The sequence below is a fragment of the Cebus imitator genome, unplaced genomic scaffold (genome assembly GCF_001604975.1).
Source record: "Cebus imitator isolate Cc_AM_T3 unplaced genomic scaffold, Cebus_imitator-1.0 Scaffold22, whole genome shotgun sequence".
In the NCBI taxonomy this organism is placed as follows: domain Eukaryota; kingdom Metazoa; phylum Chordata; class Mammalia; order Primates; family Cebidae; genus Cebus; species Cebus imitator.
Genome location: NW_016107337.1, coordinates 6522235 through 6537766, shown reverse-complemented (window position 1 = coordinate 6537766; position 15532 = coordinate 6522235). Strand labels below are relative to the sequence as shown.

The following is a 15532-nucleotide window of genomic DNA, read 5'->3' as shown; positions in this document are numbered from 1 at the left end:
TTACAAGAGAAACCTAGGGTTCCAATCCAATTCCTAATTCTTGGACACATTGCACCCTTGTTTTGTGATAATCCAGCCTTCTTCCTCTAGATGGCTTTCTGCACTGAACGTTACATGTATGGAATTTTCCGAAATGAAGGTGCAAAGCTGTCTCCGCTTATTTCTTTATGGTGCCCACTTCACTGTGAGATTTCTTATCCATACAGCCCGAGTCAGTGGACATGTGTGAGGTGGGGATGAGGAAGTTAGGAAGGACTTGGATTCTCATCAACCCTCAGGATCCCCGAATCCACTAACTGTCCGTAATCAAAGAAGTGTAAACAAATACTTCACACACATGAAACTGCCAAAATTTTACATTTGAGTTGTACCAGTAAGTCCAGTTGCCATCATCTCCTTGTCACAACTGTCTTGTTTGTTTTGTTTTTGATAATGACTACCATTCATTCAGTACTGACTTACTTAATATTAGACACTGCATTAAATATCTTGCAAACAGTATTTCATTTGATCCTGACAACCATATGAGATAGGTACTATTCTTATCCACATACAAAAAAAATTAATTTCATGAAGACTTTTCCCAGAGAGAGAAATATTTACACACACATCTCTCTCCCTGTAGCAATTCAGCAGTCCTGATAACAGTAAACGAGCAAAATCTATGTAGGTTGCTTTAACAACAGTCCCACCTAGAGGCAGGAGAGTGAACCAGCTAGAAAATATTTTATTCATATTTCTTCCAGAAAGGCTTCTTTGGAGTTTGAACTGTTTATGTTATAATTTTCTTATCATTTTTGTGTTAGTTTTCCTGAAACTAATACAAAGTAAGAATACATTTGGTCCACTAAAAATGCCCTGAAATCGGCCAGGCACAGTGGCTGACACCTATAATCCCAGCACTTTGGGAGGCCGAGGCAGGTGGATCACTTGAGCCAGGAGTTCAACATGGTGAAGCCTTGTCTCTACTAAAAATACAAAAGTTATCAGGGTGTGGTGACACACACCTACCTGTAATCCCAGCTATTTGGGAGGCTGAGACATGAGAATCGCTTGAACCCAGGAGGTGGAGGTTGCAGTGAGCAGAGATCACACCACTGTACTCCTGCCTGGGTGACAGAACAAGACTCTGTTTAAAAAAAATTAACAAATATAACAAAATGTTCTGAAACCATTATAGGGTTAAAGCAAGAAGCAAGGCTGGTTCCCAGGATTTTCTGCTTAACCTCCAGTGAGCCACAGACCTACTTCTGATCAACATCAAAATAAATACATCAATAAAGATGTGTATGGTTGTCTGACCTTACCATTTCTGTAGAATTTTATTTGAAGACAAGTTTCCTGTTTCTCCAGGCCCCATATTGTTTATACATCAAGACCCTTCCAGTAAATGCCTGCAACCACTACCATCAACTGTTTTCCCACTAATGCTTTCAATTGTAATCAGTTTTTAGCTGGGCACTTAGCAATATTTTTAAATCAATCATTGTTTAGATGTCCCCATTTATAATTACTTTTGTAAAGGAATGCCTCAGGGTTTCAGCTGATCCTAAGGAATTATCCAGGAGCCATTAGTGTGTATTAATTTAGTCTTGAACCTGGATAGGTCAGTATTGGGTAGGATTTTCCTTAGCTGCATAATGAGGAGAATAAAATGAATGTGGAAATAAACTATATAACACATCCTGGGTCACAAACAGAGGTAAGACTTGAACACAGGCCTGACATCAAAGCCCATGCCAGTATGACTTACAAAAGGTATACTGGACTACCCACATTTGAATCACTGGTGATGCTTATCACTGGGCCTCACCAAAGAACCTTGAAATTAGAATCCCTGGAGGGAGATACCAGACACCTGCATTGTTGTCAAATGCTCCAATGATTATCCACTGTTCAGAGCCATACAACCTCCTGATGCTGGAAGAAAATTACAGTGTTCAAAGTGCAGGGCAGGGTGTACATCTGGCTCTAATCACTGAGCAACCACAGGGTTTCAAGAGAGGGTCAAGACAAGGACTTTCTGCTCTCTGTAGCCAAGTGGACACTAAGTTTCCACTGTTCTCAGATCTTCAAAGAGACTTTGGTATACAGAGGATGGGGTGGTGGGGAAGGACGTGTGAAATAAAAGGAGAAAGTGAATTTGATGATTTGATTGATGACAGCTGAAAAGCTCATTGTAGGGCCCAGCCTACCGTTGATTAAAAAAATAGATCAGGAAGAAGATCAGAACTTGCCTCAATCCTCAACCATTTTTCTCAGGCTTCAATGGAATATTGCCATCCAGTAAGTCATTATAGCATTTTCTGTTGCATAGATGTTTAGCAGAAACTTCTTTTTAAAAAAATTTTTACCTCCTCAATGAGGATTAAATGCTTCTTCTAAGACAGTCTGAAATATATTCACAGCTGAAAATTCAGCTAACCGCATTTCCCAACTAGCCACATTCTATAGAAAACTCTAAGCCATGCAGATGAATACAGACTTGACAATAGTGCTCAAGGCTGGAAGTACTATTCATCTGAAAAGAACGCTCCCTCCAATTGGTGGGCCATTATTCCGCTAGGTTTGTGTTTGGATAATTGTAAGATGGCTATGTTTTTCTTCCCCAGTCTCAGGAGGCCCAGGTGCTGAAACAATTGGCAGAGAAGAGGGAACACGAGCGAGAAGTCCTTCAGAAGGCTTTGGAGGAGAACAACAACTTCAGCAAGATGGCGGAGGAAAAGCTGATCCTGAAAATGGAACAAATTAAGGAAAACCGTGAGGCTAATCTAGCTGCTATTATTGAACGTCTCCAGGAAAAGGTAATCGCAGCAGAATCCTGAGCAGATGGATATATTCATATGCAAGATGGATATATTCATATGCAACACAGCTGGGTGAACTCTCATATGCCTAAGCACCAGAGACTAAGTCAAAATTTGCTGCAGGTGTGAGGACAACTAACTCCCATGGGCAGGGTCTCATAGTGTAGCATTGACTTAGCAGGAGGTGCAACATGGTATAGGAGTGGGAATCTAACACTAAAGCTGGAATTTTGTCAAGTTTTCCCATGGTGAGTGGATTCAGGGAGGCCGATTCATGCTTTTGAAATGTGTAACTTCTATACAAACCTCAAGAGGCAATCTACTGGAAAAATGTTACACTGGAAATATTAATATTAATATATTATATTGCTATAAAATATAAATAACTGGCTGAATATTTAATTAATATGTGGCATTAAATATATATTTAATTAAAATATTAAATTAGGAAAATATATTTGCCAGGATATTTATGAACACTGGAAAACCCATTCTTTCCATGCAGAAACTCTACATGGAAAACTAGGGTATACTAACATCACATAGGACCATAGCAAAGATTAGCTCATAGAGGATGTTTTGTCCAGTTCTGGTGTCCTGATGCCCTTCTCCTCAACAACCTAAACATATACTCATTCCCATGAGTCAGGAGGCACTGTGCTGGAGGTCCTCTGAAAAACGCTGTCTTTCACTTTTGTACTTTCTATGCTGTCTCCACCCAACCCCTCAAAACCCTTTCCTTTGAAAATATACACTTTAGCTGTGAGTAGTCTAGCTGTATCCATTTCCAGAAACTGGATTAAGTATTGAAAATAGAATGTTTGAGGAAGATGCCTCAATCCTTTTCTGAGCAATCAGTCACCGTTGCCCCCAGCAGTGAGTGCCTTTGTGTGATAGACATTGGAGATGCAGAGTAAAACGGACTGTGCCTGTCATCAGAACCCTGAGAGTTTAGTCAGATAAACCTCCTGTTTTCTGACTATTTCTCAGAGTGTCATGTCTTCTATTAGAGATGGCCCATCTCATCTAAGGCTCAGACAACCTTATCCTGAAGTTCTGATGATTCTGTTTTCATTCTTAATCTCTGACTGCAACTATCCAGCTAGAAACAAACAAAAAAAAATCAGGCGTGAAATCTTTTAAAGGTATAATTGCATGGAGATTTTCAATTGTGCTCTTGAGAAATTTTTAAAAGCATTGCTGGGGAAGGGTGTGTGGGCTCTGATGCAGCAGTAAGACATGGAGGCTCTCAGAGGTACACGGATGAGTACTGCTGACCTGGGCAAGAGCTGGAATAGCCACCTGATGTCTTATCCAAAACATGAAAGTTCAGATTAAATTTGTATTTATAAGATGGTGTTTTCATACTCTCAGAACAATGCCATTGCGTTTCACCCAAATGAGTCAAGTCAGGATTTGGAAGAGGCAACAGAATTTGCAGGTGATTGATGGCAGTATAGGAATACATGTTTTACTCAGAGCAAAGTTCCATTTGCTAAAGTTTACTCCCCTGATATTGAACCAGTCAGTCTTCCTCCATCTGTCCCCATTTTGCACTTCTCTAGAGGACTAAGAACGTTCCTGCTTGACCAGTGCTCATAACACGGACGGCAGAGGGACACCGTGTGTTCTCTTTGAGATCACTGTGACTCAACCTGCATCTCACATCCTATACCCTAAAAAAATTAAGTGAAGTTGCTAACAACGGTACATGCTGATCTTATTGCAATATCCTCAATTAGGCCTTTAGCTTGCAATGCAAGATTTACATCATTGGCAGTCCCAGAGCATTTTTATTTTTCAAATTACACATACACAAACACAGGGCATATCCTCCTTTTTTGTTGTTGTTGTTGTTGAGACAGAGTCTCACTCTGTTGCTCAGGCTGGCGTGCTGTGGCGCAATCTCAGCTCACTGCAGCCTCTGCCTCCTAGGTTCAAGTGACTCTCGTGCCTCAGTCTCCCCAGTAGCTGAAATTACAGGCATACACCACCACGCCCAGCTAATTTTTGTATTTTTAGTAGAGACAGGGTTTTGCCATGTTGGCCAAGCTGGTCTCAAACTCCTGACCTCAAGTGATCCACGTGCCTCGGCCTCCCAAAGTGTTGGGATTACAGGTGTTAGCCACCATGCCCGGCCAGGGCTTATCCTTCTTGATTTCAACTGTAAAATAGTTCATAAAATTTGCATATTTTATCTAGTATTTCCAAAAGTGCTAGCTTTTAATAGGCCATTTTTTTTCTCTGTGTTTTTTTCTCTTCACCCAGCCCAGCCATGCTCAGCTCCTTTTTGCACTCTTTCCACTCCCACCCAACTGTAGTGACTTCCCCCATACATACATACATGCATACCTGCACACCACTTTTCCTGGAAATAATCAACCTAAAGAGTGCTTAAAATTCCTGGCATCAACCCACAGAATCTCCAAGGATGGGACCCAGCATCCATATATTTTGAAAAGTCTCTGTATGATTCCAATATGCAGCCAGATTTGAGAGCTGGTGGTTTGTTGCCTATTCTGATTTAAATCTCAGCTGTCAGCATTCTATCCCATGTCAAATAATGTAGCCCAGATAATTTCTAGGACCACATTTTTTTCTGGTGTTTCATAGCTAATGAGGTGCCTTTCAAATCTAATAGGATCTTTGGCAGTGTCAGTCAAGATCTCTTATCTCCTCAATAAAGAGGAAATACCAAATTTACTTTGATTTGATGTATATCACATAGATTTAGTACAACATTGTTTACATATTGTGCATGTGTTTGTGTATACTAAAACTACTTTGCTTTTTCCTAAAATAAGACAAAGTTTTATATTGTAATCAATATTTAGCCTTTTGTTTGAATGAAGTTACTCCTATAAAATTAGAAATTTAAAAGAGGGTCAGTAATAACAGTAAAGGTGAAAGGCATGAAATTGCCAAGGTAACATAAGCTGTCCTGAAATCTACCATATAAAAAGATATTATGCTGGGCATGGTGGCTCACACCTGTAATCCCAGCACTTTGGGAAGCCAAGGCAAGAGAATTGCTTGAAGCCAGGAGTTCGAGACCAGCCTGGGAAACAGAACGAGACCTTGTCTCAAACAAAAATTTAAGAATTAGCCAGGACTGGTGGCACAGGCCTGTAGCCCTAGCTACTCAGGAGGCTGAGGTGGAAGGATTGCTTGGGCCAAGAAGTTCGAGGCCACAGTGAGCTAATATCATGCCACTGCACTCCAACCTGGGAAACAGAGTGAGACTCTGTCTCTAAAACAAAAAGAGAAAAAAAAGATGATGATTACTGAAATGACACCTATTAATGAGTCAATCATTCAATGAATATCTATTGAGTCCCTACTATATGCTTAGGAACCTAGAAGGGGATGTAATATGAAAGGTATTTACCAACCATGTCATTTCCAATACAGGCAATGCAAAATTCAGCAATGAATAATATAGCACCAACAATTAGAGAGTAAGACAACATGTAGTATGGTCCAATATAGACAGTAAATGCAAAGACACTGAATAATATCAGTAAAAGTAAATTCACTACACCATGCACCCGCCCTTTTGACAGCCCTCACTGCCCCTATCAACTAGGCAAGAGACATGATACAACTCTGCAAGCTTTTCCACTATCTGCCTACCATTCAGCCCTCAGTCCCTCTTCCCTTCAATTAAGAGAATTGAGCATTCAAGCATATTTTCACCATGATGCTCATAATGGTATCTTCAATGTCACTGACTGATAAATTCCCAGAAACCCCTCAGAGCCCCAGCCATGTTATCTCAAAGCTTTTAACTAAAACTGAAAGCCTAAAGCAAAAGCAGCCCTGGCTGCATTTCAGAATCTACTGGACAGCTATTTAAGGGATTCTGATTTAATTGCCTGGAATAGGGCCAAGAACCTTGTATTATTTTAAAGCCTCACTAATAGGCTCTAATATTTAGTCATTGTTGAGAACCACTATGCTAAAGGTGGTTATACCTTTAGCATACTTAAATATGCTTAAGTATACTTTGTTATGTCATTATAAATTATATTTTAGTAGTTTTTGTCTTTGTTGCATAAGTGTTCTTTCTTCCTCCAAAAAAGAACGTTACACTTACTTTTTATTTCAGTTTCCTGTTTTCATAGCACCTCATCTTAACACTCCAGGCTATTATATAGAAAAGAATCAAATGTGGAAAAGGATGTAGGAGAAGGGATGCCTCTGCCACAAAGACCTGCATTAGGCTGATCTATTTATGTCATACCCAGGACTCAAACAAGGAGTCTGTGGATTATGACTGACACACTAGTGAAGTTCAAAATGTTCTTATTCTTGGAGTGGTATGAGAAGTAGAAAGAGAGAGAAACAATGAAGGGGAGGAGAGAGGAAGAAAGGAAGAGGAGAGAAAGGAAAGTGGGGGGAACACCTGTTCTTGCCATACAGTGATAGAAGACACACTTCGTTTCTCCCCTGATGTGTCCCTTTCTCCCCTAACGCACTACACAGCATCCAGCAGAAAATCCACCACTTGACCCTTTTAGACCCAATCAGAAATTGCAGTGAGACAGTTTTGAAAAATCAGTTAAAGCAGACATAATCATTTTAACAACAATACATCTATTCACTAAACATATAACTTTAATGTCAACTATGTAAATGTAAACTTATTGACCAATCTTTGATGTAGTTGGGCCCAATACCTTTTCAAAAAATTGATAGGTTAATGGGGGTTCTATGGGAATTTCTTTTCTTGTCATTATTCACACCTATTCACATTAGCTATGATTTACAGTTTTTATTTCTTTAAAATTGAGTAGGGACTAAAGACACCTGCAAAATAACCTGGATATAGACTTTTTACAACTTTTCCATAGCTTTTTAGTTGATTCACCCAATATCTACTAAATATTTCACTTTCTCAAGTATTTCCAAAGGTTCTCTCCACCCTCACAATTTTCCATTAATGTAGTATTTAATTAAATTAGATAGTTAAATTTTCAAATGCAAATTGCTAAACAGTTGTGGAAATACCATTGGCTATAATCAAGCATATAACACAACCGATGAGGGGGAAAGTATGTGGCAATACTAGGGAAAACCCTTTTCCTCTCAAACAACTCAGCATTTAGGAGCCATCAGACAGCAGGACAATGGAAGGAATAGAGAGGGTCAACATGGCAAGTCACTGAAGAGGACATCTACTGAACCTTGTTGAATTCCCCACTTAATCCAGATTGTTTTGTATCTTCTTTCTTTTGTAATTCTACTGTATCATCTTAGCCAATGCCAAGACTTCCGAGCTCATAACATGATAACAAATACCAAAGGAGCTTTCAGTATTGTTCAGAAAGGAGAGAAGTAAGTAACCCAGACAAACCTGACAACTGCTTTACCCTATCCAACCATGCGGTACAGTGCTTAGGAAATAAATCATTTCACTATAATTTATCATTTCACTTCTGATATCTAGAAAATATTAAATGAAAATATAGCCATTATTTTAGTGGCAATAGCAGCACATAATATGATGTAACTTAAAATGATAAAAATATTTTCAGAGAATAAGATTCTGTGATTCTTTCCCTAAGAAGTAATTTTGATAATATGTAACTCTCTTGTAAACATCAATAGTTTTGAGGGTACAGGTGGTGTTTGGTTACATGGATAAGTTTCTTAATGGTGATTTCTGAGACTTTAGTGCACCTGATACCCAAGCAGTTTACACTGTACCCAATGTGTAGTCTTTTATCCCTCACCCCCACTCCCAACCTTCCCCTGCAAGTCTCCAAAGTCCATTATATCACTCTTATATCTTTGCATCCTCATAGCTTAACTCCCACTTATAAGTGAGAACATATGATATTTAGTGCTCCATTCCTGAGTTACTTCACTTAGAATAATGGCCTCCAGCTCCACCCAAGTTGCTGCAAGAGACACTATTTCATTCCTTCTTATGGCTGAGTAGTATTCCGCGGTATATATATACCACATTTTATTTACCCACTTGTTGGTCAATGGACACTTTTGGTTCCATATCTTTGCAATTTCAAGTTGTGCTGCTGCTATAAGCAGGCATGACACTGTCTTTTTCATATAATGACTTATTTCCTTTGGGTGGATACCCAGTAGAGGGATTGCTGGATCAAATAATAGTTCTGCTTTTAGTTCTTTATGTTTTTCATAGTGGTCATACTAATTTACATTCTCATCAGCAGTGTAAAACTGTTTGCTTTTCGCCACATCCATGCCAACACTTACTGTTTTTTGACTTTTTAATTATGGCCATTCTTGCAGGAATAAGATGGTATTTCATTGTGGTTTTAATTTGCATTTCCCTGATGTTGATAATATTTAACCCTTTAGTTATAATTTCAACTATTATCAATTTACGTCTATTCTGTTCATCTTTTGTTTTCTTGTCATTCTGATTCACAAATAGCATCTGTGCAACCATTTGCTATTGAACATGTCTGATGAATGAATAATGAAATAGGAAACAGGATTAAAACTAGCCTTTATCAATTGTTTGCTATAAGCCAGGCATTTTTGGATGTACTATCACATTTCATCCAAACAACAACCCTAAAAGAAAATACTGCGATTATCCCCATTTCACATTTAAGGAACCTGGTCTTTAGAAAGGTTAAGTCATTTGGCCAGGATCACAAGTCGGCCACAGAAACTAGTATGAATGCAAGTCTCTTTGACGCCAAACCCTTTTACTAGCTGCCCGTCACCCCTGATCACTATCATCTCAATGTATGAACATGTGCTTTCTTAGCTCACACAACTCACCCTAACCCCTCTTTTATATTGCAAGTCCATACTCATTAGTAAAAAGAAGGAATTTTGATGATATTGACTTCATCTTGAATTTAATTAGGCTCATATAACAGAATTCTATAGATGGAATTGACATCCCAGGTCATAGTAGTCCAAGCCCTTGTTTATATTGGAAACCTAGTGAGATTAAAAGGACATTAAAATGTAAAGAAAGAAAATACCCCATATTTCTTACCTTCCAGTAGAGAAATCTTTCTATGAAATCAGAGGAAAGGAGTGGAGAACCAGAATTTTTCCTAAAATGAACTTTCATACATTTTTTCATATAAAAGGCATAGTGCATACGATGCTAAAACACTGTATTACATTTCCTTTATGTTGATGGGAAGAATGGGGTAAATTGCCGAAAACATTGTAAATTTAGATATGCTTGGACCTCTGACAGTGCCTAGCAAATACCAGGAGCTCAATAATGAAATAAATATTATCAAAGAGTAGTCTCCTGATGAACCTTCTCTGAGTATCTCAACTGCCTTAGGAACTTCTAGACTCACAGTCTGATAATTGCAAACAGAGAGCTGATAAGAAAAACAGACTGTGTGGGAAATTATATGCTTCCTGCATGGACTTCCTTTGGTTCCTCCACATTTTGATATAAAGTCACAATAACATTTCATGAGTAGATATTTGATCATGTGAATGTAAAGTGTTCAAATAATGGAGTGACTAAAATGCCTGAAAACAAATAATTTTTATTTAGAAACTCACAATAATTCATGTTATCTTTTTCCACATTATCTCAAGCTCACAAATTCTATTTATTCTTTCCTATGGCAAAATCCATTTCGTTAACACTAATTTTGAGTTTACCAAGAAGTGTACTCCAAAGTAGCCTAATAATACTAATTATAATGTTTCCCGCTATGTTATAAATTTGAGTTTATGTGAATCCTTAGACTTGAGGGGTTTTTTTCCTAGCATAGTGATGGTCTGGGCTTTTTCTCAATTTTTGCCAGAGCTCAGTTCTCACTAATTAGTTTCTTTCTGCATGAGAAAAAGATTTTGCTTCATCTTTTTCCTCATAACAGCAGAACGAAAAGAAGAATCAGCTGCATCCATGCTAATTTCCCCTGTGACATTTCCAAACAGGATTTGATTTCTCTATGCATGCCTTTTTCCTTCCCTTCATGGTTTTTGAACATACACAAAAGCTAATTTAAATAAATTAAATAAAATTGTTTTTAATCTCTTTCTCTAGAGTCAACTTCCTGCTTACTCTAACTCTGTATCTTTGAAAAAAGTGTAGGGTGGTCTAAGCCTTTTTTCTTCCAGAACCTACACTTGAAAAGACACATTTTTTCCACACAACTATAATATGTTCTCCTCACTCAACACTGAAATTGTATAGCAGTGATTCAGAGGGTGAGCTGTAGAGCCAGGTTCCCTGGGTTTAAATCCCACTTGTTAGTGTCATGAACGTGGGCAAGTTACTCAGCCTTCCTTTGTTTCAGCTTCTTCATCTGCAAAGCGGGGACAATAATAGAATGTCCACTGTAGGATTATTGTGAGGATTACCAGAATTAATATGGGCAAAACCTGTGCTGATGCAGGCCTGGTACATATTAAGTGCCTAATAAATATTCAGTATTATAATATAAAGAATCCTATTAGCATAGACTCCTGGAGATTAATAGAGTTTAATGATAAGATTTACTTTATAGCTGGTCAAGTTTATTTCTCCTGAACTAAAAGAAATTTTTCTTTCTTTTCTTTTTTTTTTTTTTTTTTTTTTTTTTTTTTTTTTTTTTTTTTTTTTTTTTTTTCACTATCCAGTAATGGCTATAAGCAACTGAACTAAAAGAATCTATAGAGCCTCAAATAATTTCTGGAGCTTCAGGGGAGAGAGAGAAGCCATATAAGCAACATTCTAAATAGAAATATAAATAATACTAATAATAATTCACACCTTAAAATTTCAGTTCAATGAACATCTATTTAGTACCTATGATATATAGAAAACAATGCGATTCTGGCTATCTGATGTATAGCCATGTAATAAAAAATACTGAGGCTACATTTCCTCCATCAGTTCTCTCTTCAGGAAAGTCAGTTCACAACCCAAGGCCAGTACCTTGGCTTCTCATGTAAATAAACATCCACCAATCACATGCTGTCTGCAAAGCACTCCTCTAGGCCCTGCAAATCGAAGAAAAATGAGAAAACACAGTCCAGGCCCTCAATGAGCTTACAGTCAAATACAACAGAGGAGACAAGAACATAGAGGCTCATAATACAAGCTAGAATAAAACAACTGCCAAATAAAAGGAAAGAGGTATGCAGGTGTTCAAATGGAAAGTGAGATAGGTTTGCAGATTAGCCTTTGCAGTCTCATAAAAATCTTTGTAAAGAAAAGGACAACAGTCACAGGGCTTAAAGAGTAAGTTTATAATCCTGACCAGTGGAGATGAAAGACGAGGATTATCAAGCATTGAAAACTGCATACGACAATTCCATTAAACTGAAACATCAAGTGTTCGTAGGAAAAGATGGGGGGTATGACTGGCAAAGTCACTTGGGTTGCAGTTACAAAGGCCTTGACAAATAGGTCAAGAGCTTAAGAAGCAATATAGAAAGTCTTCTTCCTGGATCTAACCCTCCTGAAGTATCCATCAGGATTATGAAGTCCTTAAAATATTAGTGAAAAGGAATGACATCGTCAGAAATGAAAGAGAAACAATAATGTGATGTTTTATTGCCTTTCTCTGGAGTTACACTGTAGTCCTAATATTCAAAATTGTCTTAATAACATGAACTTTTGGTCACAGTTTTAAACAAAAACAGTGTAAAACATATTTTTTAAAACATGGTAAGTCTTGTAAGGTCTCTTCTAACATGACATTTCTTGGGGCCCATGATTTCCTCTCTGCTGAAATGAGAAAAATTCCTAAAGGTAGAAAACACCAAACTGGGTTACTTCTAGTCAAGCGCATGGTACACAAAGGACCAGACAACAAGGGCCTGTGACATTTCTTCTTCCTTTTGTGTTTTTCAGGAGAGGCATGCTGCGGAGGTGCGCAGGAACAAGGAACTCCAGGTTGAACTGTCTGGCTGAAGCAAGGGAGGGTCTGGCACGCCCCACCAATAGTAAATCCCCCTGCCTATATTATAATGGATCATGTGATATCAGGATGGGGAATGTATGACATGGTTTAAAAAGAACTCATTATAAAAAAAAAAAAAAGAATCAAAAATTTAAAAAAATCAATGCGGTCTCTTTGCAGAATGTTTTGCTTGATGTTTAAAAAATACCTTGGATCTTATTTTGTAAATACTTACATTTTTGTTAAAAAATACAAGTATTGCATTATGCAAGTTATTTCATAATCTTACATGTCCTGTAACAGGCTTTTGATGTTGTGTCTTTCCACTCAAATGAATTTGCTAGGTCTGTTCTTTTTGAAGCTCCCCATGTCTAACTCCATTCCAAAAGAAAAATGAGGTCAGTAGACAGTCTATGGTGCTAGAAACCCACCATTGCCTAATGACCTACAAGGCTTTGTTATCTCTGAGCTTGACTAAGACCATACCTAGATCACAGGTATTATGACTCCACATGAACCTTCACATTTGTTTGCTCATAATCTACTTACTGCCTAAAAGAAACTACAAAACCAGGCTAAGAAATACCACCAGTCATTGCATTTACTTCTTCTTCTCCTGGATTATGTGCTACAAATGTGCTTTGGCTTTAGAAAGGGATGGATGAGAGGGCAGATCTGAGACCAATCTGGGTAGAAGCAAAAAGCTGAACCTTTTAAAGCACTGAACACAAATCCAAATTCGAATGGTTCAAGCAGCCGTGAAATCGCTCTTCATAAAGTGGGCTTAATTCTCTAGTTTAAGTTCTTTTGATGGAATGAATTAATTAATGTGTCAGGTGGCTTATTTGTGGATGCCATGATTGATGATGTTCATTTTAAGCTCTTACCTATAGTACAAGTACATGATGCTACTGAATATTTTTCCACTTGGAAACTGTGAGCTGGTTGTTGCATTAAAACACACATACAAACAAAATCAAAAACACTGCGGACTTTCACTCAAGCTGGTCTTTCTTCCCCAGTGTGAGGCAATCCTGCCTATTAACAACAACAACAAAACACTCCATCTGTGAAGCTGACGCAGTTAAGGGGGCTAGGCAGGGCATTTGTGCCAACTAAGAATCACCAGATAACGCACCATAAGTACCTATCGCAGTTTTGAAGTCATTTCTCCCCAACTCCCAACTCCTGAAGGTTGCTGCCTGCATATTTACTCTTCATTAGTGCTATTTTCCTGTATGTCATTGTGAGCAAGCTGTGATTAATAAAGAATTGGAGTTCTGTGAACTAATAAAGGTTTGGTCTGTTCTCTTGCCACCTCGTGTGTCTGACCCTGGAGTACAGATTTTAAAAGGGCGGCCACTGAATAAGACAATCTCATAAAAAGAGGTAATAATGAGGGTTTGAAGGAAACCAATGCCTTGCTGAGTCATTTCCCTTTGGGAGCAGCAGGCTGCCTCTCTCTTCTTTTGCCCTCTGATGGGCCAACACAGTGGGAGAGGTATTCAATCTGTTCCCCTTAAAAACATACAGGACTGAACAAGATACCAAAGATTCAGACTGATAACTCTGAGGAAGAGAGCCCTTTTCAAAACACTGAAGGTTCCTGGCATCATCTCAAGTTCTCCCCTGTGGCCACAGAATGTCTCCCCGAGCCCAGGCCGTCTGTTAAGATGTGATTCCCTGCCGTACTGCCGAATTTTGTACTGCCAATAAACACACGGCACACATGGACACAGCAGGGTCCTGCCAGTGACCCAGATGGATCTTACAGGACCAAAGGAACCACATCCAGTTTTAGCAGAAAATCATAAATAATTGAAACCACACAGATTTATGAATAAGTACAGTGAGCCATGGTCCACAGGAGCTCTAATAAGCCAAGTTTAGGGTGCAGGCCACCTGGTCTCTATTTTGAATATCCTTTAATATTTGTGGGAATCTAACACTGCAATAGATGACATCCATGCTTCATGCGATACACATGAGCTTCCGATTAGCAAGAAATGAGCTGTCTCTTCATACTGGTTTTATATAATTTAGTTTGGAAAACATTACCTGAATTATTCATTGGATCAGAATAAGCCCTAGAAACATGAACATGAATGACCACAAGAAGCTCACAGTCCAGTAGCTTATTTGGGCCCCAAAACAGCAAACATAATATGTTAGTCAGCCTCTGCAGCATACTGGGGGGAAATAGATCTTTTCTAAGAAGTTTCTGAAATATTAGAAATAGTTAATAAGCTTCTCATAGTACTTTGTATGAGAACTGAAACTGCTGACTAGTCCAACTGCCTAATCTCAAAGATGAAGAAGCAGGCTGGGGTGGTGGTTCATGCCTGTAATCCTAGCACTCTGGGAGGCCGAGGCAGGCCAATCACTTGAAGGCAGGAGTTCGAGACCAGCCTAGGAAACATGGTGAAATGCCATTTCTACAAAAAAATACAAAAAGTAGCTAGGCATGGTGGTGAGCACCTATAGTCTCAGCTGCTTGAAAGGCTGAGATAGGAGAATCCCCACCTAAGCCTAGGGAGATCAAGGCTGCAGTGAGCTGAGATTGCACCAGTGTACTCCAGCCTGGGTGACAGAATGAGACCCTGTCTCAAAAAAAAAAAAAGAAATGAAAAGGAAAGAAAGTGAAAAGCAGAGGAGGGCAAGGTGGGTGGTCAGCTCCAGACCACAGTGCCCACATCTCATGACTTCTCCCCTTATTTGAGGCTCCGCAGAAGAACATCTCCAAATTAGGCGTACTGTATACTGCGTGGGTGATGGGTATATCAAACTCTCACAAATAACCACTAAAGTACTTACGCATGTAACCAAATACCACCTATTCCCCAAAAGCCTATGGAAATAAAA

General features: G+C 38.7%; 1 protein-coding gene across 2 annotated transcripts in view; it reads left to right on the top strand.

Annotated features, from left to right (window-relative positions):
• STMN2 (stathmin 2) overlaps positions 1 to 13965 on the top strand; it is a 55008-nt gene extending 41043 nt beyond the window's left edge. For both annotated transcript variants that reach the window (XM_017521877.1, XM_017521878.2), the window contains 2 exons: positions 2613 to 2804; positions 12622 to 13965. In XM_017521877.1, coding sequence (XP_017377366.1) covers positions 2613 to 2804; positions 12622 to 12681 — 252 coding nt within the window. In that variant the 3' untranslated portion in view covers positions 12682 to 13965. The remainder of the gene's footprint in view (positions 1 to 2612; positions 2805 to 12621) is intronic.
• Positions 13966 to 15532: the final 1567 nt, after the last annotated feature.